The sequence below is a fragment of the Oncorhynchus mykiss genome, chromosome 28 (assembly GCF_057628025.1).
Source record: "Oncorhynchus mykiss isolate SJ-2025 chromosome 28, ASM5762802v1, whole genome shotgun sequence".
Taxonomy (NCBI): domain Eukaryota; kingdom Metazoa; phylum Chordata; class Actinopteri; order Salmoniformes; family Salmonidae; genus Oncorhynchus; species Oncorhynchus mykiss.
Genome location: NC_143049.1, coordinates 34522501 through 34547081, shown reverse-complemented (window position 1 = coordinate 34547081; position 24581 = coordinate 34522501). Strand labels below are relative to the sequence as shown.

The window sequence follows — 24581 nt, the reverse complement described above, 5'->3', positions numbered from 1 at the left end:
ATTAAGATGTTATTCTAAATGTATCTGATTGACATTAAAAGTCAGCACTTGTTTCTGTTGTACCAGCTGTTGTACGAGACCCAATTCAACAGAGACCAGAGATATTCGAGTCTGGGTCAAAACCAATACTGGAGCTACAGTGCATTCAGAAAGTATTCAGACCCCTTGACTTTTCCCACATTTTGTTACGTTACAGCCTTATTCTGAATTGGATTAAATAAAACATTGTCCTCATCATTCTACACACAATACCTCATAATGACAAACTGAAAACAGGTTTTTAGAAATGTTTGTAAATTATTATTTTTTAAACATAGCTTATTTACATACGTATTCAGACCCTTTGCTATGCGACTCGAAGTTGAGCTCAGGTGCATCCTATTTCCATTGATCATCCTTGAGATGTTTCTACAATTTGATTGGAGTACAGCTGTAGTACATTCAATTGATTGGACATGATTTGGAAAGGCACACACCTGTCTATATAAGGTCCCACAGTTGACAGTGTATGTCAGAGCAAAAACCAAGCCATGAGGTCGAAGGACTTATGCGTAGAGCTCTGAGACAAGATTGTGTCGAGGCATAGATCTGGGGAAGGGTACCAAAACATTTCTGCAGCATTGAAGGTCCCCAAGAACACAGTTGCCTCCATCATTCTTAAATGGAAGAAGTTTGGAAACACCAAGAATCTTCCTAGAGCTGACCACCTGGCCAAACTGAGCAATCAGGGGAGAAGGGCCTTGGTCAAGGAGGTGACCAAGAACCCGATGGTCACTCTGACAGAGCTTCAGAGTTCCTCTGTGGAGATGGGAGAACCTTCCAGAAGGTCAACCATCTCTGCAGCATTCCACCAATCAGGCCTTTACAGTAAAGAGTGTCCAGACGAAAATCACTCCTCAGTAAAAGGCACATGGCAGCCTGCTGGGAGTTTGCCAAAAGGCCCCTAAAGGACTCTCAGACCATGAGAAACAAGATTCTCTGGTCTGATGAAACCAAGATTGAACTCTTTGGCTGGAATGCAAGCGCCACATCTGGAGGAAACCTGGCACCATCCCTACGGTGAAGCATGGTGGTGGCAACATCATGGTATGGGGATGTTTCTCAACAGCAGAGACTGGGAGACTATTGAGGGAACGATGAACGGCGCAAAGTACAGAGAGATCCTTGATGAAAACCTGCTCCAGAGGCCTCAGGACCTCAGACTGGGGCGAAGGTTCACCTTCCAACAGGACAACGACCCTTCGCACACAGCCATGACAACGCAGGAGTAGCTTCTGGACAAGTCTCTGAATGTCCTTGAGTGGCCTAGTCAGAGCCAGGACTTGAACCCGATCAACAAAGTACTGAGTAAAGGGTCTGAATACTTATGTAAATGTGACATTTCTGCAAACTTGTTTTTGCTTAGTCATTATGGGGTATTGTGTGTAGATTGATGAGAGAAAAAAACGATTTCATGAATTTTAGAATAAGTCTATAACGTAACAAAGTGGAAAAAGTCAAGGGGTCTGACCGAGACCACAACTATTCCAGACATGTCAAGACCAAGTGGGTTCGAGTCCGAGTCAGGACTGAGACCAAGGGGGGTTCGAGTCCGAGTCAGGACTGAGACCAGTGCAATCTGGTACCCATTCACGTTTTAATCTTGTGATTGGTTGATCGCACAGGCCTACAAAGTTTGTCATTGAGCTTGCTATTTAAAAGGAATTTGCATGCATTTACCACAGCAGAAAGGGAATTGGAAAAAGCTCATTTAATCTTAGAAAAATATTTTCCTAATTTTGTACTGCTTTATCAAGTTGAGGGGATGTGTGTGGGCCGTTATCGCATGAATAATGTATGAAGCACAGAACAGCCGACAAGTCGCTAATATTAATGTCACCCTCAAAAAGTTTGTGTGAGGACGAGTTAGAGGAAGAGACAGGGACCTCCAAAGGATAACGTGTTTGCATTGGAAATCCAATTAAATATGAATAAGGGAGAGATTTTGTCTTTGTGTGAACGGAGATCGATATCACAATAAAAAAAAGTATATTTAAATGGAATTCCTACATGGTAAAATCTTTGAGATTGAGGCCCAAAGATTTGGGCACCAAAATTCAGTCTGCGGGCCTGTTCTTTATCAAAGTCATTACATTTGTTATTTCTGCTCTTGACAAAGAGCTGAATAATAAACCAATACAGTTGATTCAATCTTGTCTGTATGCTGATGTAGTACAAGAGGAGGGCCTACAACTCATGTTCAAATACTACAACTCTCCATTCAATGAACATGAATCACTTATGGATTCCTGTTCTGTTGTTAGCAGGGTTAAACCATTATACTTGGTTTCCATGGCTACTGTACAGCAAATGATTGTCCTCCACCATGATGGAGAAGGATTTTACGTTAGTCACACATAATATAACTCTTGCCCCCGATTTTGACCAACCTTGGATGAATGATGCATCTAGCCAGGGATTTACGAAGCCAGGGATTTACAACGTTTCACCGATTGGCCGAAAGGGGGCGCAATAGTAATCGACTAATATTCCAAACTTTGAACAAGAATATTTCCTGTCTCGTTTGAGCTACGGTCATGACATTTTTTGTACATGTATGCATCTCCTCATGAGAAACACGTTTCCCACGAGGATCCATAAGCTCCTCCCATTCATATCAAGGTGAACATTTTGAAACGCTGGACCATCAATAAGACGTGTTCTTTCTCTCATTAATCCACCCAACATCAGTTTGAACAAGTTTGAATAATTGTCACTAATTGTCCCAAGGCGGGGGCGCTGCATCATTCGTGGGGGGGGGGGGGGGGGGGGGGGGGGCATGTTTACTGTTACCTTGTTAGTCTTGGTTCGACGGCTGTGCATGAACCAGCCATTTTCAGTCATTTACACTCCTCTTTCAAAATGGAGAAATACATGTCATTCCTCTCAAGGTTGAGAATGGAACAAATCCACTGTTTCTAACTCCTAGTCCACGTTAGGACGTCCTGAGTGGCTTTTTCCCTGAAAAGGTAGTAGATCATACACAGCTGGCCCTCAGAGAGCGGCTCCCATGGTCACAGTCGCATTAAAATGGATGGGGAAGCGAGCGACTGGAGGAGAGCCATCTGTGTTTCTGTGTACTGTACGAAAAGGCACCCTGAGAGACAGGAAACCTGTTCATTACGCCACGGTGAACTTCTCTTCGTCAAAATAGCATGTTTCTCTCATCTCCTTGTTGAACTCGTCAACCTGTTGTGTCAGAAGCGCATTATTTTGCGAGCGCTCTGAACCGATTTTGATGGACTTTCAGTAGAACTATGAGAATTAATTCAGAATGTCATTTAGTAAGAAACATTGAACTTCTGATATGCTACAAATTGAAAAATATAGCGTGAAAGAAGTGTCAGAAGGCTCGACAACAACAAAAAACGGCAAATTAGCGCTGCAAATAAGGCTAGCCCTGTGTGACGCTCAGTCCTTCAACTATAGAGTGTTGCCATGACAACTTCACACTTCGAGCAGAAGCCCAGATGCCAAAAAGTGGCACCTCTTGCTGTAATTTACAACATATTTTAGCCCAGGGACGGTGTTTGTTTGAAGTTTGTATTTCTCTTCTGTTGGTGCCAGGCAGAGACCTACGGTATGTTTGCAGTCTGTGATAGTGGATCCCCTGTTTTACATCTGTTAATGCTAATTAACATACAGCGCACACACCTTCCACCACGCTCCAATTACACTGAAGCTTGACGAGGTTTGAAGCATGCTGTGCTCTTCTTGTCTCTCTGTTTGTCTCTCTCTGTCTCTGTCTCTCGCTCTCTGTCTCTCTCTCCCTGTCTATCGCTCTCTCTCTCTCTCTCTTGCTTAGGGGACTCTTCTCCAGGTTCATCTCTCTGTAGGTGATGGCTTTGTTATGGAAGGTTTGGGAATCGCTTCCTTTTAGGTGGTTGTAGAATTGAATGTCTCTTTTCTGGATTTTGATCATTAGCGGGTATCGGCCTAATTCTGCTCTGCATGCATTATTTGGTGTTTTACATTGTACACAGAGGATATTTTTGCAGAATTCTGAATGCAGAGTCTCAATTTGGTGTTTGTCCCATTTTGTGAAATCTTGGTTGGTGAGCGGACCCCAGACCTCACAACCATAAAGGGCATTGGGCTCTATGACTGATTCAAGTATTTTTAGCCAGATCCTAATTGGTATGTCGAATTTTATTGTCCTTTTGATGGCATAGAAGGCCCTTCTTGCCTTGTCTCTCAGATCGTTCACAGCTTTGTGGAAGTTACCTGTGGTGCTGATGTTTAGGCCAAGGTATGTATAGTTTTTTGTGTGCTCTAGGGTAATGGTGTCTAGATGGAATTTGTATTTGTTGTCCTGGTGACTGGACCATTTTTGGAACACCATTATTTTGGTCTTACTGAGATTTACTGTCAGGGCCCAGGTCTGGCAGAATCTGTGCAGAATATCTAGGTGCTGCTGTAGGCCCTCCTTGGTTGGTGATAGAAGCACCAGATCATCAGCAAACAGTAGACATTTGACTTCAGATTCTAGTAGGGTGAGGCCTGGTGCTGCAGACTTTTCTAGTGCCCGTGCCAATTTGTTGATATATATGTTGAAGAGGGTGGGGCTTAAGCTGCATCCCTGTCTCACCCCACGGCCCTGTGTGAAGAAGTTTGTGTTTTTTACCAATTTTAACCACACACTTTGATTTTATAATGTTGTATGTTTTACCCCCAACACCACTTTCCATCAATTTGTATAGCAGACCCTCATGCCAAATTGAGTCGAAGGCTTTTTTGAAATCAACAAAGCATGAGAAGACTTTGCCTTTATTTTTGTTTGTTTGGTTGTCAATTAGGGTGTGCAGGGTGAATACATGGTCTGTAGTACGGTAATTTGGTAAAAAGCCAATTTGACGTTTGCTCAGTACATTGTTTTCATTGAGGAAATGTACGAGTCTGCTGTTAATGATTTTCCCAAGGTTGCTGTTGACGCATATGCCACGGTAGTTATTGGGGTCAAATTTGTCTCCACTTTTGTGGATTGGGGTGATCAGTCCTTGGTTCCAAATATTGGGGAAGATGCCAGAGCTAAGGATGATGTTAAAGAGTTTTAGTATAGCCAATTGGAATTTGTTGTATGTATATTTGATCATTTCATTAAGGATAACATACACACCACAGGCCTTTTTGGGTTGGAGGGTTTTTATTTTGTCCTATAACTCATTCAATGTAATTGGAGAATCCAGTGGGTTCTGGTAGTCTTTAATAGTTGATTCTAAGATTTTTATTTGGTCTTGTATATGTTTTTGCTCTTTATTCTTTGTTATAGAGCCAAAAAGATTGGAGAAGTGGTTTATCCTACATCTCCATTTTGGATAGATAATTCTTTGTTGTTGTTTGTTTAGTGTTTTCCAATTTTCCCAGAAGTGGTTAGAGTCTATGGATTCTTCAATTACATTGAGCTGATTTCTGACGTTCTGTTCCTTCTTTTTTCATAGTGTATTTCTGTATTGTTTTAGTTATTCACCATAGTGAAGGCGTAGGCTCAGGTTTTCTGAGTCTCTATGTTTTTGGTTGGACATTTTTGCCATTGGTCATTGTTGTTCATTTTCTTTGGTTTTCTGTTTGAGTTTTTTGGATTTGATAGGGAAGCTGAGAGGTCAAATATACAGTTAAGATTTTCTACTGCCACGTTTACACCTTCACTATTACAGTGGAACGTTTTCCCCAGGAAATTGTCTAAAAGGGCTTGAATTTGTTGTTGCCTAATTGTTTTTTGGTAGATTTCCAAATGGCATTCCTTCCATCTATAGCATTTCTTAATGTTACTCAGTTCCTTTGGCTTTGATGCCTCGTGATTGAGTATTGCTCTGTTCAGGTAGACTGTGATTTTGCTGTGGTCTGATAGGGGTGTCAGTGGGCTGACTGTGAACGCTCTGAGAGACTCTGATAAAGTAGCCTACAGTACTACTGCCAAGAGATGAGCTATAGGTGTACCTACCATAGGAGTCCCCTCGAAGCCTACCATTGACTATGTACATACCCAGCGTGCGACAGAGCTGCAGGAGTTGTGACCCGTTTTTGTTGGTTATGTTGTCATAGTTTTGCTTAGGGGGGCATATGGGGCAGGGAATGCTGTCACCTGCAGGCAGGTGTTTGTCCCCCTGTGTGCTGAGGGTATCAGGTTCTTGTCCGGTTCTGGCATTTAGGTCACCACAGACTAGTACATGTCCCTGGGCCTGGAAATGATTGATTTCCCCCTCCAGGATGGAGAAGCTGTCTTCATTAAAGTATGGGGATTCTAGTGGAGGGATATAGGTAGCACACAGGAGGACATTTTTCTCTGTTAAGATAATTTCCTTTAGAATTTCTAGCCAAATGTAAAATGTTCCTGTTTTGATTAATTTAACGGAGTGAGTTAGGTCTGCGCTATACCAAATTAGCATACCCCCTGAGTCCCTTCCCTGTTTCACACCTGGTAGTTTGGTGGATGGGACTACCAGCTCTCTGTAACCTAGAGGGCAACCAGTGGGTCCATCTCCTCTATACCAGGTTTCTTGCAGGATGAAAATGTCAGTTTTACCGATTTCTTTGGTGAAGTCCAGGTTCCTGTTCTTTAGGCCAAAGGCAGATGACCTCAGGCCTTGGATATTCCAGGATGAGATAGTGAAGGCTTTGTGTTCCATAAAGTGTCCAATGTTGTTGGTCATGTGGTTTGGCCTCAGGCCAGTAAGTGTGAGCAGAGCCTGCTGAGCATCTGGTACATGCCATTGGCTTGGGCTAGTGTAAGAGTGGCCTGTTTTCCCGCTCACTGCCTGGGCGTATGTGTGACTTCCATGTTGAGGCCCTCTTTGCGGGGGTGGGGTGCATGGAATGGGCAGGAGGGGCATAGGTCTGATCTGAGGGGGCCTAAATGGGGTCTCTCTCTCTCTCCCTGTCTCTCTGTATCTCTATCTCCCTGTCTCTGTCTCTCTGTCTCTCTCTCCCTGTCTCTCGGTCTCTGTCTCTCTCTCTGTCTTTCTCGCTCTCTGTCTCTCGCTCGGTCTCTCGCTCTCTGTCTCTCTCTCTGTCTCTCTCTCCCTGTCTCTTGGTCTCTGTCTCTCTGTCTCTCTCTCCTTGTCTCTCGGTCTCTCTCTCGCTCTCTGTCTCTCGCTCTCTGTCTCTCGCTCTCTGTCTCTCGCTCTCTGTCTCTCGCTCTCTGTCTCTCGCTCTCTGTCTCTCGCTCTCTGTATCTCGCTCTCTGTCTCTCGCTCTCTGTCTCTCGCTCTCTGTCTCTCGCTCTCTCGCTCTCTCTCTGTCTCTCTCTCTGTCTCTCTCTCCCTGTCGTTCTCTCGCTCTCTGTCTCTCTGTCTCTCTCTCCTTGTCTCTTGGTCTCTGTTTCTCTGTCTCTCTCTCCTTGTCTCTTGGTCTCTGTTTCTCTGTCTCTCTCTCTGTCTCTGTCTTTCTCTCTCTCGTTCTCTTTTCCTCTATATCCGTGTACACAGACAGAAAAGCCCTAGATCATTGTAGTGCAGTGAGTTGTCTCATAATTACACACTGGAGTAGTGTTACACTGACACATGAAAGATTAAGGCTGGGGTTTTGGCTGAGCGGGTTAGTTACTCAAAAGTACTGAAAAATAAATGGCTCTCTGTGGAGATTCACTTGAAATAGTTTTCCTAGCGATGTATAGTGGAATTACAGAGGATCAACAGATACCGTATACTCCCCTCCCCGTCTTGTGTATTTATTACTGTAGAAATATTGATCTGTTCTCGTGTTCACTGTTCCAGAACATTAAAAAGGACTCCAATGTCAGAACAGCAGAATGGACTCCCATGTCTGAACAGCAGAATGGACTCCCATGTCTGAACAGCAGAATGGACTCCCATGTCTGAACAGCAGAATGGACTCCCATGTCTGAACAGCAGAATGGACTCCCATGTCTGAACAGCAGAATGGACTCCCATGTCTGAACAGCAGAATGGACTCCCATGTCAGAACAGCAGAATGGACTCCCATGTCAGAACAGCAGAATGGACTCCCATGTCAGAACAGTGAGGAGGACTCCCATGTCAGAACAGCAGAATGGACTCCCATGTCAGAACAGCAGAATGGACTCCCATGTCAGAACAGTGAGGAGGACTCCCATGTCAGAACAGTGAGGAGGACTCCCGTGTCAGAACAGTGAGGAGGACTCCCATGTCAGAACAGTGAGGAGGACTCCCATGTCAGAACAGTGAGGAGGACTCCCATGTCAGAACAGTAAGGAGGACTCCCATGTCAGAACAGTAGAAAGGACTCCCATGTCAGAACAGTGAGGAGGACTCCCATGTCAGAACAGTGAGGAGGACTCCCATGTCAGAACAGCGAGGAGGACTCCCATGTCAGAACAGCAGAAAGGACTCCCATGTCAGAACAGTGAGGAGGACTCCATGTCAGAACAGCGAGGAGGACTCCCATGTCAGAACAGCAGAATGGACTCCCATGTCAGAACAGTGAGGAGGACTCCCATGTCAGAACAGTGAGGAGGACTCCCATGTCAGAACAGCAGAATGGACTCCCATTTCTTTTCAAATCTCTATTCAGTTCCACATCCAGGAAGTTCAGCTTTACAGCCTGATTTGAAATGTAACCTTTAACCTGACCTTTACATTACTATCACGGAATCTATAACATTTCAGTTTTACAGACAGGATGAATCACCATTGGCTAAAATGTGTAACTTTTTTTTCCTATTCCCCTTCGACCTCGGTTCAAGATGACTGTTGGCAGTTCTTGAATTGAGCCTGAAAAAGAGAGTGAGGCTTTTAGACAGGGCCGAGTACAGAGCACACAGAGCACACAGAGCACACAGAGCACACAGAGCACACAGAGCACACAGAGCGCACAGAGCACAGAGTACAGGCACCTCACATTTTCTACTGGAGTACTTGCACCTCTTACAGAATATTAATTCTCAAATATGAACACTGGTACTGTAACATTGTAATGAGTCCCGGCACATAAAATTAGTGCCAGTGCCTTTTAATTCTACTTCAAGCACCGGCTGTTGGTAATATCCATCATTGCTTGATTTTATTTTTTACAATTTTTAAATGTATCCTTTGTTTAACTAGGCAAGTCAGTTAAGAACACATTGTTATTTCCATATGATGTGACACATGCAGCAGACATTTTAGAGTGACAGCTCTGTGCAGCTGCAGGAAAGATAGCAAACAGTATAAGCTTCGGTGCAGCTTTTCCGAAAGAAGCCTTTGATACCTGACGATACACATACTCTCTATTGACAGACATCTGATTTAATAAAACCATGTTGGTCCATTTTAGATGTTGAATGACACACAGGATTATGGATAGTTGTATGAGGAGGAGGAGGGGAGGTTAATGAAAACAGCCTCAGACAGTTGTCTCTTTGTAGATGTTGAGCTTTAACCTGTTAGAGGGAATGAGGTAATGAGAATGACTGGCTGAATAACGGAGAGGATTTTAGATTTTTGTATTTCATTGGGATTGTGTGTGTGTGTGTGTAGAGGGGTTGTCTGTCTGTCTGTCTCTGTGTGTGTGTGTAGAGGGGTTGTCTGTCTGTCTGTCTCTGTGTGTGTGTAGAGGGGTTGTCTGTCTGTCTCTGTGTGTGTGTGTGTGTAGAGGGTGTGTGTGTGTGTGTAGAGGGGTTGTCTGTCTGTCTGTCTCTCTGTGTGTGTGTGTGTGTGTGTGTGTGTAGAGGGGTTGTCTGTCTGTGTGTGTGTGTGTGTGTAGAGGGTGTGTGTGTGTGTGTAGAGGGGTTGTCTGTCTGTCTGTCTCTCTGTGTGTGTGTGTGTAGAGGGGTTGTCTGTCTGTCTGTGTGTGTGTGTGTGTGTAGAGGGTGTGTGTGTGTGTGTAGAGGGGTTGTCTGTCTGTCTGTCTCTCTCTGTGTGTGTGTGTGTGTGTGTAGAGGGTGTGTGTGTGTGTAGAGGGGTTGTCTGTCTGTCTGTCTCTCTCTGTGTGTATGTGTGTGTGTGTAGAGGGGTTGTCTGTCTGTCTGTCTGTCTGTGTGTGTGTGTGTGTGTGTGTGTGTGTGTGTAGAGGGGTTGTCTGTGTGTCTGTGTGTGTGTGTGTGTGTGTGTGTGTGTGTGTCTGTCTGTGTGTGTGAGCATTTCTTTCTTTTTATTGCTTACTTCACATTAGCTGTAAGTAACATGTTTTCACAGTTCACTGCTCACCTGTACTGTACTCATCAGCGCCAATGTATTAGCATCATAATAACGTGTCTTCACGTGTACTGATTCATGCCACATCCCCCATGACGACCTGCATTTGAACCCAGACCATACACATATTGTGGTAAACAACAATGCCTTATTCACTGTGAGTAAGCTGCATGAGCCATGAATAGAGTAGTATGCTAACGCTAGTTATGCTAATGGTAGGAAACGTTGCAGGCTGATACTGTAGCTTAGCTAGCGTTCTTGTACCTGACCCATAATTCACAGAGAGGGACGTGGCTACGCTAGCCCGGCTTAATTAAGCAGTAAATCTGCCCGTGACTTAGTGTGTGTGTCGTCTGAGCGTTTGGTGCCATTTCTTCTGCTCAGCTGCCTGGGCCAAGTTACTCTCTCAACCTCCCTACCACCAGGCAGTACGACCCATTGACTGACTCTCTGGCTGCCTTGTAGGGCTGTAGTGTAGACCTGGGTTCAAATAGTATTTGTTTTCCCCCCCAATACTTTAAGTGCTTGATTGAGCCTCCGTGAGTGCCGAATGGGCAGGGTTTGCACTTTTGGAACTATTCTATTAGCTCCATTGCGCCAGGCAAACTCAATCAAGCGCAGCGAAAGTGTTTAAGGAAAAACATGAATACTATTTTGAACCCAGCTCTGGTTACAATTTCCTTTTTTTTAATGGTGAAATGCTTAATTAACTCACTACACACTGTGTGGAAGCACCTGCTTTCAATAAAGTTTGTATTGCTCATTTATTCAAGTGTTTCCATTCTTTTGGCAGTTACCTGCACTTACAGGTGAGGCCATACAGATCAAAACAAGGAACTCACATCATAGAAACTCACATCATAGAAACTCACATCATAGATACTTCAGTGTCAGTGAGCCAACTATTGTACTACAAATGTCGTAATCCCTGTTAGTTCCTGTGTCATAAAAGTCGAGATGTTGAGTCTTCATTTGTCACTCCACCGGTAAACAACTGCGACGCAAATGTCACTCTGCCTCTGACAAATTGGCTTTTATTTGGCCTTTAGGGCCCCTTTCTCGAACAAAACGCATTAGCCACAACTATAGCGACAGCTTGTGGAAGTCCCAAGTTAGCATAATCGAATCAATCACTACGTTGTCTTAGTGTCGAGCGACTTGAGCACACGGTTGGTATTTGATTCCCTTGTTATCGACGGAGGGGGATTAAGTGTGTAGTTAATGAAAGGGCCATCGGTTAGAGGATAGGGTAGCTATTTTCTCACTTTCTTTCTCTTTCCCTCACTCTTTCTACCTCTCTCTCTCGCTCTCTTGCTCTCTCCCTCTTTCTCTCTCCCTTTCTTTCTCTCGCTCTCCCTTTCTTTCTTTCTCTCTCTCTCGCTCGCTCTCTTGCTCTCTCCCTCTTGCTCTCTCTCTCTCTCCCTCTCTCTCTATCTATTTATTTCTCTCTCTCTCTCTCCCTCTCTCTCTCCCTTTCTTTCTCTCTCTCCCTCACTCTCTCTCCCTTTCTTTCTCTCTCTCGCTCTCCCTCTCTCTCTCTCTCTCTCTCCCCCTTTCTCTCTCCCTTTCTTTCTCTCTCTCTCTTTCTCTCTCTCTTTACCACTGTTGTGGTTAGTGAGCTGGGTTCTCTTCACTGCTGTGGTTAGTGAGCTGGGTTCTCTTTACTGTTGTGGTTAGTGAGCTGGGTTCTCTTCACTGTTGTGGTTAGTGAGCTGGGTTCTCTTCACTGTTGTGGTTAGTGAGCTGGGTTCTCTTTACTGTTGTGGTTAGTGAGCTGGGTTCTCTTTACTGTTGTGGTTAGTGAGCTGGGTTCTCTTCACTGCTGTGGTTAGTGAGCTGGGTTCTCTTTACTGTTGTGGTTAGTGAGCTGGGTTCTCTTCACCACTGTTGTGGTTAGTGAGCTGGGTTCTCTTCACTGCTGTGGTTAGTGAGCTGGGTTCTCTTTACTGTTGTGGTTAGTGAGCTGGGTTCTCTTCACTGTTGTGGTTAGTGAGCTGGGTTCTCTTCACTGTTGTGGTTAGTGAGCTGGGTTCTCTTCACTGTTGTGGTTAGTGAGCTGGGTTCTCTTCACTGTTGTGGTTAGTGAGCTGGGTTCTCTTCACTGTTGTGGTTAGTGAGCTGGGTTATTTTCACTGCTGTGGTTAGTGAGCTGGGTTCTCTTCACTGCTGTGGTTAGGGAGCTGGGTTCTCTTCACTGCTGTGGTTAGGGAGCTGGGTTCTCTTCACCACTGTTGTGGTTAGTGAGCTGGGTTCTCTTCACCAATGTTGTGGTTAGTGAGATGGGTTCTCTTTACTGTTGTGGTTAGTGAGATGGGTTCTCTTTACTGTTGTGGTTAGTGAGCTGGGTTCTCTTCACTGTTGTGGTTAGTGAGCTGGGTTCTCTTTACTGTTGTGGTTAGTGAGATGGGTTCTCTTCACCACTGTTGTGGTTAGTGAGCTGGGTTCTCTTTACTGTTGTGGTTAGTGAGATGGGTTCTCTTCACCACTGTTGTGGTTAGTGAGCTGGGTTCTCTTCACTGCTGTGGTTAGGGAGCTGGGTTCTCTTTACTGTTGTGGTTAGTGAGCTGGGTTCTCTTCACTGTTGTGGTTAGTGAGCTGGGTTCTCTTTACTGTTGTGGTTAGTGAGATGGGTTCTCTTCACCACTGTTGTGGTTAGTGAGCTGGGTTCTCTTTACTGTTGTGGTTAGTGAGCTGGGTTCTCTTTACTGTTGTGGTTAGTGAGCTGGGTTCTCTTTACTGTTGTGGTTAGTGAGCTGGGTTCTCTTCACTGTTGTGGTTAGTGAGCTGGGTTCTCTTTACTGTTGTGGTTAGTGAGATGGGTTCTCTTCACCACTGTTGTGGTTAGTGAGATGGGTTCTCTTCACCACTGTTGTGGTTAGTGAGCTGGGTTCTCTTTACTGTTGTGGTTAGTGAGCTGGGTTCTCTTCACTGTTGTGGTTAGTGAGCTGGGTTCTCTTTACTGTTGTGGTTAGTGAGATGGGTTCTCTTCACCACTGTTGTGGTTAGTGAGCTGGGTTCTCTTTACTGTTGTGGTTAGTGAGATGGGTTCTCTTCACCACTGTTGTGGTTAGTGAGATGGGTTCTCTTCACCACTGTTGTGGTTAGTGAGATGGGTTCTCTTTACTGTTGTGGTTAGTGAGATGGGTTCTCTTCACCACTGTTGTGGTTAGTGAGCTGGGTTCTCTTTACTGTTGTGGTTAGTGAGCTGGGTTCTCTTCACCACTGCTGTGGTTAGTGAGCTGGGTTCTCTTCACCACTGTTGTGGTTAGTGAGCTGGGTTCTCTTCACCACTGTTGTGGTTAGTGAGATGGGTTCTCTTTACTGTTGTGGTTAGTGAGATGGGTTCTCTTCACCACTGTTGTGGTTAGTGAGCTGGGTTCTCTTTACTGTTGTGGTTAGTGAGCTGGGTTCTCTTCACCACTGCTGTGGTTAGTGAGCTGGGTTCTCTTCACCACTGTTGTGGTTAGTGAGCTGGGTTCTCTTCACTGTTGTGGTTAGTGAGCTGGGTTCTCTTCCTGCCTTGTCTATTCAGGGTTGAGAGAACAGCATATTTATTTAATTTAACCTTTATTTAACTAGAGAAGTCAGTTAAGAAAAAAATCTTATTTACAATGAGTGCCTCCATAAGGCAAAAGGCCTCTTACAGGGGCTGGGATTAATAAATAATATATATATATATATGTTAAAACACACATCAGGACAAGAGACCCTTCTATACACACTAGTCTGTTAGACCCTAAACCCTTCTATACACACTAGTCTGTTAGACCCTAAACCCTTCTATACACACTAGTCTGTTAGACCCTAAACCCTTCTATACACACTAGTCTGTTAGACCCTAAACCCTTCTATACACACTAGTCTGTTAGACCCTAAACCCTTCTATACACACTAGTCTGTTAGACCCTAAACCCTTCTATACACCCTAGTCTGTTAGACCCTAAACCCTTCTATACACCCTAGTCTGTTAGACCCTAAACCCTTCTATACACACTAGTCTGTTAGACCCTAAACCCTTCTATACACACTAGTCTGTTAGACCCTAAACCCTTCTATACACCCTAGTCTGTTAGACCCTAAACCCTTCTATACACCCTAGTCTGTTAGACCCTAAACCCTTCTATACACACTAGTCTGTTAGACCCTAAACCCTTCTATACACACTAGTCTGTTAGACCCTAAACCCTTCTATACACACTAGTCTGTTAGACCCTAAACCCTTCTATACACACTAGTCTGTTAGACCCTAAACCCTTCTATACACACTAGTCTGTTAGACCCTAAACCCTTCTATACACACTAGTCTGTTAGACCCTAAACCCTTCTATACACACTAGTCTGTTAGACCCTAAACCCTTCTATACACACTAGTCTGTTAGACCCTAAACCCTTCTATACACACTAGTCTGTTAGACCCTAAACCCTTCTATACACACTAGTCTATTAGACCCTAAACCCTTCTATACACACTAGTCTGTTAGACCCTAAACCCTTCTATACACACTAGTCTATTAGACCCTAAACCCTTCTATACACACTAGTCTGTTAGACCCTAAACCCTTCTATACACCCTAGTCTGTTAGACCCTAAACCCTTCTATACACCCTAGTCTGTTAGACCCTAAACCCTTCTATACACACTAGTCTGTTAGACCCTAAACCCTTCTATACACACTAGTCTGTTAGACCCTAAACCCTTCTATACACACTAGTCTATTAGACCCTAAACCCTTCTATACACACTAGTCTGTTAGACCCTAAACCCTTCTATACACCCTAGTCTGTTAGACCCTAAACCCTTCTATACACCCTAGTCTGTTAGACCCTAAACCCTTCTATACACACTAGTCTGTTAGACCCTAAACCCTTCTATACACACTAGTCTGTTAGACCCTAAACCCTTCTATACACACTAGTCTGTTAGACCCTAAACCCTTCTATACACCCTAGTCTGTTAGACCCTAAACCCTTCTATACACCCTAGTCTGTTAGACCCTAAACCCTTCTATACACACTAGTCTATTAGACCCTAAACCCTTCTATACACCCTAGTCTGTTAGACCCTAAACCCTTCTATACACCCTAGTCTATTATACCCTAAACCCTTCTATACACCCTAGTCTGTTAGACCCTAAACCCTTCTATACACCCTAGTCTGTTAGACCCTAAACCCTTCTATACACCCTAGTCTGTTAGACCCTAAACCCTTCTATACACCCTAGTCAATAGACCCTAAACCCTTCCTACCTACCCCTAACCCACCTACCCAAGCCTCTCAGACCTGTGGAGTGAGTGAGGGCAGCAGAGAAGGGTGCAACGTGTTGGAATGGAACATACTCTCCCTTTCTCCCCTCCAGGCAAGCAGACGTGTCCTTCGGAGAAGTTTGACTGCGGCGGCTCCACCAACAAGTGTGTCTCGTTGTCGTGGCGATGCGATGGCGAGCGGGACTGCGAGAACGGGTCGGACGAGGAGGACTGCGCCGCCGGTGAGTGTGATGGACAGCTGTCAATCAAACGCCATAGAACCCACCCATTGGCTGAGACAGGTGTCCTTAATTTGTGGATGGGCAATAGTCCCGCCCACTGACTGCACTAGATTTTAACTGGACACTATGGTGAGAAAAGAAGGGGTGTGTTTCTTCTCAGTGACCTTTAACCCATGAACCACTAAGCTGTAGTAGTACCACTGTTTGTGTCAGTCTTTTGCCTCCTTAGCTTTTTTATTCACACCCTTTAGGAATGGCAACGGCTGTTACCCTAGTCATAGCATTGTGTTTGAACACACGTCCCAGGTTAGGATTTTACGGAGCTTTGAATGAGCCCACGACCGTGTGACATGCCGTGAGTGGGCGGGGTCAAAGGAACCAATAGAATGGATTATTTTGATCACAGTTCTCCGTTTCCTCCGTTATGGGGCATTTTGGGGGTTCTTTTCTCCGTTTGATTGATCTTCTGACGACGGGGGACACAACGGCTCCCAAATTACACCCTGTTGCCTAGTGCACTACTTTTGGCCAGAACCTGTCTAAAGTAGTGCACCATGTAGGGAATAGGGTGCCGTTTGAGACTCCAATGAATAAAGGGCCAATGAATAAGTCAGCTCTGCTAAGAAAATACATTGACTTTGATGCCAAATCAAAGGTTGCAAATTCAATATCAAATGTAAGAATCAATGTAGATTTTGCCCTTGGTGGCCGCCGGAACCTTTGGTGTCTACCATGACTCATCGCAACCATAGCGATAGCAAGAGTCTCCAACTCAACCCAATCCAGCCTTGCATGATGCAAGCATCAATCCATCAACCATGGATGATGGCGTCACCCTCCCCTCTACCCAATCACGCGTCACTGTGGTGCCTCTCTGCACACTCTCTCACACACACACACACACACACGTGACTACACTCCTGCCCTACTTTACAAGGCAACGTGAAAGACTCAGCTTCTCATTTTCCCTCCCTCCCTCCGTCCCTCCCTCCCTCCCTCCCTCCCTCCCTCGTCTCTCCCGCACGTCGGGAGAAATTGATTGTAGTGACAGTACCGCAGGAGACTGGATGATTGGAGCTCCACCGTGGCGCAGGAAGCTTCCCTGTCGTATTTCCCTCAGATTGGGGGAAAGAGCAGAGAGAAAAAGATGCTGTGTGTTTTCCTACTATCATTTGGGTCCCAGAGTTTGTTTCTGTGTGGCTTCATTTCACTTCTCCACCGCAATCGCTCGATTTGTTTTTCCTCAGAAAACCCACAGTCCTATTTCCACCGTGTGTATTGGAAATCAAAAACAACTATTTACTCCTCCTAGATATGGTCTGTGAGCCTGCATTTACTACAGCGCTGCAGAGCTAAGAGACAATTACAAAAAGCCTCTTAAAACCAGGCCTGGGTTCGAAAACTGTTAGAAATCTTTCCATTTAGAAATGATTTTTAGTGTTTTCTTTCTTCTTCTTCTAATCTAGTGGTCTCATTGCACCAGGTAAACTCAATCATGCTCAGCTTAAGTTTTTTTAAATTATTATTTGAAATAGTATATGATTAAAGTGTTTTTGAACCAAGGTTATAAAATATATCTATGCCACTCTGCCCATAACACTCCTATGGTTAAATGAGCTGAAGTCTGAAGTCTGAATCAAAGTGGCAAAGATCTACTGCCTTCTTAAAATAATAGAAATGCAACATGCAATGATTTAAAGATTTTACTGAGTTACAGTTCATATAAGGACATCAGTCAGTTCAAATAAATACATGAGGCCCTAATCTATGGATGTCACATGACTGGGAATACAGATATTTTTATTTATTTTTTATTTTACCTTTATTTAACTAGGCAAGTCAGTTAAAAACAAATTATTATTTTCAATGATGGCCTAGGAACAGTGGGTTAACTGCCTGTTCAGGGGCAGAACGACAGATTTGTACCTTGTCAGCTCGGGGATTCGAACTTGCAACCTTTCGGTTACAAGTCCAACGCACAGATACCTTAATTAAAAGTAGTGGCGTGGCTTTGAAAACAGTCAGTATCTGGTGTGATCACCATTTGCCTCATGTAGCACGATACATCTCCTTCACATAGAGTTGATCAGACTGGTGGTGTTGGCCTGTGGAATGTTGTCCCACTCCTCTTCAATGGCTGTGTGAAGTTGCTAGATATTGGCGGGATCTGAAACATGCTGTCGAACACATCGATCCAGAGCATCCCAAACCTGCTCAATGGGTGACATGTCTGGTGAGTTTGCAGGCCATGGAAGAACTGGGACATGCACAGATCCTTGCGACATGGGGCAGTGCATTATCATGCTGAAACATGAGGTGATGGCGAAGGATGAAAAACACGACAATGGGCCTCAGGATCTCGTCACAGTATCTCTGTGCATTCAAATTGACATCGATAAAATGCAATTGTGTTCGTTTTCCGTAGCTTATGCCTGCCTGCCCATACCATACACCCACCACCACCAGGGGGCACTCTGTTCACAACGTTGACATCAGCAAACCGCTCGCCCACACGACTTCGTACACGTGGTCTGTGGTTGTGAGGCTAGTTGGACGTACTGCCAAATGCTCTAAAGGTGGATTATGGTAGAGAAATGAACATTCAATGCTCTGGCAAAACTTCAGACATCTGTGGCATTGTGTTGAGTGACAAAACTGCACAATTTACAGTGGCCTTTTATTGTCCCCAGCACAAGGTGCACCTGTGTAATGATCATGTGGTGGATGGATTATCTTGGCAAAGGAGAAATGTTCACTGAAAGGGATGTAAAAACAATTGTGTGCAAAAATGTGTGAGAAATAAGCTTTTTGTGCATTTTTGGGATATTTTATTTCAGCTTGTGACACATTAGACAAACACTTTACATCTTGTGTTTAAATTTTTGCTCAGTGTAGCTTGTCAGGTTTTTCAGCCGTAGTTAGCCCGGGTTCATAGAGAGTCTCTCTATCCTGTCAGTCTGGGTCCATAGAGAGTCTCTCTATCCTGTCAGTCTGGGTCCATAGAGAGCCTCTCTATCCTGTCAGTCTGGGTTCATAGAGAACCTCTCTATCCTGTCAGTCTGGGTCCATAGAGAGCCTCTCTATCCTGTCAGTCTGGGTCCATAGAGAGCCTCTCTATCCTGTCAGTCTGGGTCCATAGAGAGCCTCTCTATCCTGTCAGTCTGGGTTCATAGAGAACCTCTCTATCCTGTCAGTCTGGGTCCATAGAGAGCCTCTCTATCCTGTCAGTCTGGGTCCATAGAGAGTCTCTCTATCCTGTCAGTCTGGGTTCATAGAGAGCCTCTCTATCCTGTCAGTCTGGGTTCATAGAGAGCCTCTCTATCCTGTCAGTCTGGGTTCATAGAGATTCTCTCTATCCTGTCAGTCTGGGTTCATAGAGAGTCTCTCTATCCTGTCAGTCTGGGTCCATAGAGAGCCTCTCTATACTGTCTGCCCGGGTCCATAGAGTCTCTCTATCCTGTCAGTCTGGGTTCATAGAGAGCCTCTCTATCCTGTCAGTCTGGGTCCATAGAGAGCCTCTCTATCCTGTCAGTCTGGGTCCATAGATAGCCTCTCTATACTGTCTGCCCGGGTCCATAGAGAGCCTCTCTATACTGTCAGTCTGGGTCCATAGAGAGCCTGCTGGGCTTGTAGAGTGTATAGTATTAGGAAGTCCCCTGGAGCTGAAACACTGCTGGGCTTGTAGAGTGTATAGTAAGTCATCCATATTAGGAAGTGAACTACTGTTGCTGTGACACAACTCCCGCAGCTCAGACAAAAGTCCCTCTGTCATTACAATACTGTAGTATAATACTGTAGTATAATACTATAGTATAATACTGTAGTATAATACTATAGTATAATACTGTAGTATGATACCGTGCTTCTACACCTGCATTGCTTGCTGTTTTGGGGTTTTAGGCTGGGTTTCTGTGCAACACTTTGAGATATCAGCTGATGTAAGATAGGCTTTATAAATCAATTTGATTTAGTACCCTGAATTCTCCTGAACAATTGATCAAATCTGAAGAAAAACTGGACAATAAAAAGCTGGTGTACTTCCAGTGTGGATCTGGCCACATGTTCAGGAAAACGTTGTCTCTAAATACTACAGTGCCTTAGCTTATAAAGCCCGATGAAGCCCGTTGAAGCCCGATGAAGCCCGATGAAGCCCGTTGAAGCCCGTTGAAGCCTGAGGATGTAGAGAGGATGATGCCACCACCACCACAGTAGCGGTGGATGATAATTGATTTCCTGGCGGAATCGGTCGTGGACACGGCGTTGTTCTGCAGCTCTAATTATCTACGTCTTGGGGACCTTAGATCTTTCATTTCTCCTAAGTGTGTGTTTGTTTGTGTGTGTGTGTTTGTATGTTTGTATGCCTGTGTGTGTGTTTGTATGCCTATATGTGTGTGTGTGTGTGTGTGTGTGTGTTTGTATGCCTGTATGTGTGTGTGTGTTTGTATGCCTGAGTGTGTGTGTGTTTGTATGCGTGTGTGTACCTGGAGGGATGCTGGATGGACGGAATTACCACCGGCAACTCTGACGATGCCACTCGGTTTCAAACATAGAGAATGATAGAGGAGTCATCTTAGTATCTGTCCCGTTATGGTGTCTGTGAGTGCACAGCCAGCGCCATTGAGGTCATCTCCATTCTGAAGTTGTCCATTTTCTTTTTCTACTGTTTCCGCGAGTTGGTAACAAACAAACTGAAAGGGTGCATACTGCCCCCTGGAGGGTGTTGTCTGAACTGGTATAAAGTCAAAGTTGTCAATTTCCTGCCACCTGCAGTTATGGAATGTTTGCTCAAGAGTATAATTAATTGGCTGATCCCTCCTGATGACCTGGATGGAATTCTGTCATCCTTCTTTAACCCATAGGAAGTCCCACCCAATTGACTACTTCATAATGGTCCTCAATGACACTGTCCATGCTAAAACAAGCTTTTGGGCACTAGAGTCCTCTATCATTTTCTATGGTCACATCTGTTATGCAGCCCATCTGACTGTCAATACATTTTGAGTTAAATTAGATTGAATTGGATTGACTCACCATTCAGAGAGGTGGAAGCAGGCTTTACTTCTAAGGAGCCGTAACACAGTGTCTGTGTGTTGGTATTCACCATTCAGAGAGGTGGAAGCAGGCTTTACTTCTAAGGTGCCGTAACACAGTGTGTGTGTGTTGGTATTCACCATTCAGAGAGGTGGAAGCGGGCTTTACTTCTAAGGAGCCGTAACACAGTGTCTGTGTGTTGGTATTCACCATTCAGAGAGGTGGAAGCAGGCTTTACTTCTAAGGTGCCGTAACACAGTGTGTGTGTGTTGGTATTCACCATTCAGAGAGGTGGAAGCGGGCTTTACTTCTAAGGAGCCGTAACACAGTGTCTGTGTGTTGGTATTCACCATTCAGAGAGGTGGAAGCAGGCTTTACTTCTAAGGTGCCGTAACACAGTGTGTGTGTGTTGGTATTCACCATTCAGAGAGGTGGAAGCGGGCTTTACTTCTAAGGAGCCGTTACACAGTGTCTGTGTGTTGGTATTCACCATTCAGAGAGGTGGAAGCGGGCTTTACTTCTAAGGTGCCGTAACACAGTGTGTGTGTGTTGGTATTCACCAGGCAGAGAGGTGGAAGCAGGCTTTACTTCTAAGGAGCCGTAACACAGTGTCTGTGTGTTGGTATTCACCATTCAGAGAGGTGGAAGCGGGCTTTACTTCTAAGGTGCCGTAACACAGTGTGTGTGTGTGTGTGTGTGTGTGTGTGTGTGTGTGTGTTGCTATTCACCAGGCAGAGAGGTGGAAGCGGGCTTTACTTCTAAGGAGCCGTAACACAGTGTGTGTGTGTGTGTGTGTGTTGCTATTCACCAGGCAGAGAGGTGCATTAAGATAGAATGACAATGACTGGCACCTAATAATACAGTACATGTCATCTCTCTAAGCAACCAGCCAGCTACTAGAAACAGGCGTAAACTGTGATATATTCAATACGACAATAATACATGCCTATCTTTTTACACACACACACACACACACACACACACACACACACACACACACACACACACACACACACACACACACACACACACACACACACACACACACACACTTACCACAATGTTTCCTCCTGGTTCCTGGCTGTTCACTGTTACATCCATTAATCTGGTTCTCCTTATTCTCAGTATTCATGTCCTCTACACACAAAATCATCAACTCTTGATTTAATCCGACAAATTACAGGGTGACACTGACCAACACCAACAGATCAATAAAAACGAAGTTGTCCCTACGGTGATAGTGTGAATAGTAGCCTATTTTGAATGTATTTCTGTATAGACAGCAATAGGCTAATTAGGCTAGACAGTTAGGGCAATTCAATTTAAGTTAGCTAAGCTTCCCCTAGCCTTATGGATGCTCCTGTTTGTAGAGACAGAAATAGCCCAAACAGACCCTGGGACAGTTGTGGGAGGATAGTTCCCACATTCATACAACCAGTAGGATAGTTCCCACATTCATACAACTAGTAGGACAGTTCCCACATTCATACAACCAGTAGGATAGTTCCCACATTCATACAACCAGTAGGATAGTTCCCACATTCATACAACCAGTAGGATAGTTCCCACATTCATACAACCAGTAGGATAGTTCCCACAGTCATACAACCAGTAGGATAGTTCCCACATTCATACAACCAGTAGGATAGTTCCCACATTCATACAACCAGTAGGATAGTTCCCACAGTCATACAACCAGTAGGATAGTTCCCACAGTCATACAACCAGTAGGATAGTTCCCACATTCATACAACCAGTAGGATAGTTCCCACATTCATACAACCAGTAGGATAGTTCCCACATTCATACAACCAGTAGGATAGTTCCCACATTCATACAACCAGTAGGACAGTTCCCACATTCATACAACCAGTAGGACAGTTCCCACATTCATACAACCAGTAGGACAGTTCCCACATTCATACAACCAGTAGGACAGTTCTCACATTCATACAACCAGTAGGATAGTTCCCACAGTCATACAACCAGTAGGATAGTTCCCACAGTCATACAACCAGTAGGATAGTTCCCACAGTCATACAACCAGTAGGATAGTTCCCACATTCATACAACCAGTAGGATAGTTCCCACATTCATACAACCAGTAGGATAGTTCCCACATTCATACAACCAGTAGGATAGTTCCCACATTCATACAACCAGTAGGATAGTTCCCACATTCATACAACCAGTAGGATAGTTCCCACAGTCATACAACCAGTAGGATAGTTCCCACATTCATACAACCAGTAGGATAGTTCCCACATTCATACAACCAGTAGGATAGTTCCCACATTCATACAACCAGTAGGCCAGTTCCCACATTCATACAACCAGTAGGATAGTTCCCACATTCATACAACCAGTAGGATAGTTCCCACATTCATACAACCAGTAGGATAGTTCCCACATTCATACAACCAGTAGGATAGTTCCCACATTCATACAACCAGTAGGCCAGTTCCCACATTCATACAACCAGTAGGATAGTTCCCACAGTCATACAACCAGTAGGATAGTTCCCACAGTCATACAACCAGTAGGATAGTTCCCACATTCATACAACCAGTAGGATAGTTCCCACATTCATACAACCAGTAGGCCAGTTCCCACATTCATACAACCAGTAGGATAGTTCCCACATTCATACAACCAGTAGGATAGTTCCCACATTCATACAACCAGTAGGATAGTTCCCACATTCATACAACCAGTAGGATAGTTCCCACATTCATACAACCAGTAGGCCAGTTCCCACATTCATACAACCAGTAGGATAGTTCCCACATTCATACAACCAGTAGGATAGTTCCCACATTCATACAACCAGTAGGATAGTTCCCACAGTCATACAACCAGTAGGCCTAGGCTACATAAGAAAAAGGTTATAAAGCAATTCATCTGGTGCAACAGATCTGAAAGTTTAGCTTAAAATCTTCATACACTATTTCTTAACGTTATTAGTGCAGCAATGCGCACTGTAGGCTACGTCCGGACATGCATTTGGCATGACACGGAAAGAATGTTGATAACCAATAGAACATGAGAGAAATAGGCTACTGTTTTTTTACATTTTTTATGAACCTTTATTGAACTGGGCAAGTCAGTTAAAGAACAAATTCTTATTTACCATGACGGTCTACTGGATTCAATAGCATATGGAAGTCTTTATAAAATAATGGCCTCCACAAATATGGGTCGGATTTTGCGTAGGCTACTTTGACATAATATGTAGTAAAATGTTCAGGTTTCAGGTTTGTTGCTGAGTTTAGCAGCTCTTGTTAATCGTGGCCCAAAAAGTATTTTTAACACAGGCGTGCGTTTAGAATTGTTGCGCAATGATTGGGTTTATAAAAACACTGTCTGACAGATATCCCACTTAAAGCTGACAGATATCCCACTTAAAGCTGACAGATTACCACTTAAAGCTGACAGATATCCCACTTAAAGCTGACAGATATCCCAAGTAAAGCTGACAGATATCCCACTTAAAGGTGACAGATATCCCACTTAAATCTGACAGATATCCCACTTAAAGCTGACAGATATCCCACTTAAAGCTGACAGATATCCCAATTAAAGCTGACAGATATCCCACTTAAAGCTGACAGATATCCCACTTAAAGCTGACAGATATCCCACTTAAAGCTGACAGATATCCCACTTAAAGCTGACAGATATCCCAATAATTAAAGCTGACAGATATCCCACTTAAAGCTGACAGATATCCCACTTAAAGCTGACAGATATCCCTCTTAAAGCTGACAGATATCCCTCTTAAAGCTGACAGATATCCCACTTAAAGCAGACAGATATCCCACTTAAAGCAGACAGATATCCCACTTAAAGCTGACAGATATCCCACTTAAAGCTGACAGATATCCCACTTAAAGCAGACAGATATCTCACTTAAAGCT

The 24581-nt window shown here is 44.3% G+C and overlaps 1 protein-coding gene across 1 annotated transcript in view; it reads left to right on the top strand.

Moving 5' to 3' along the window:
- LOC110508229 (low-density lipoprotein receptor-related protein 8-like) overlaps positions 1-24581 on the top strand; it is a 174640-nt gene that overhangs the window by 66014 nt on the left and 84045 nt on the right. The window contains exon 4 of the mRNA XM_090225168.1: positions 15505-15633. Within this exon, the coding sequence (XP_090081294.1) occupies positions 15505-15633 (129 nt within the window). The remainder of the gene's footprint in view (positions 1-15504; positions 15634-24581) is intronic.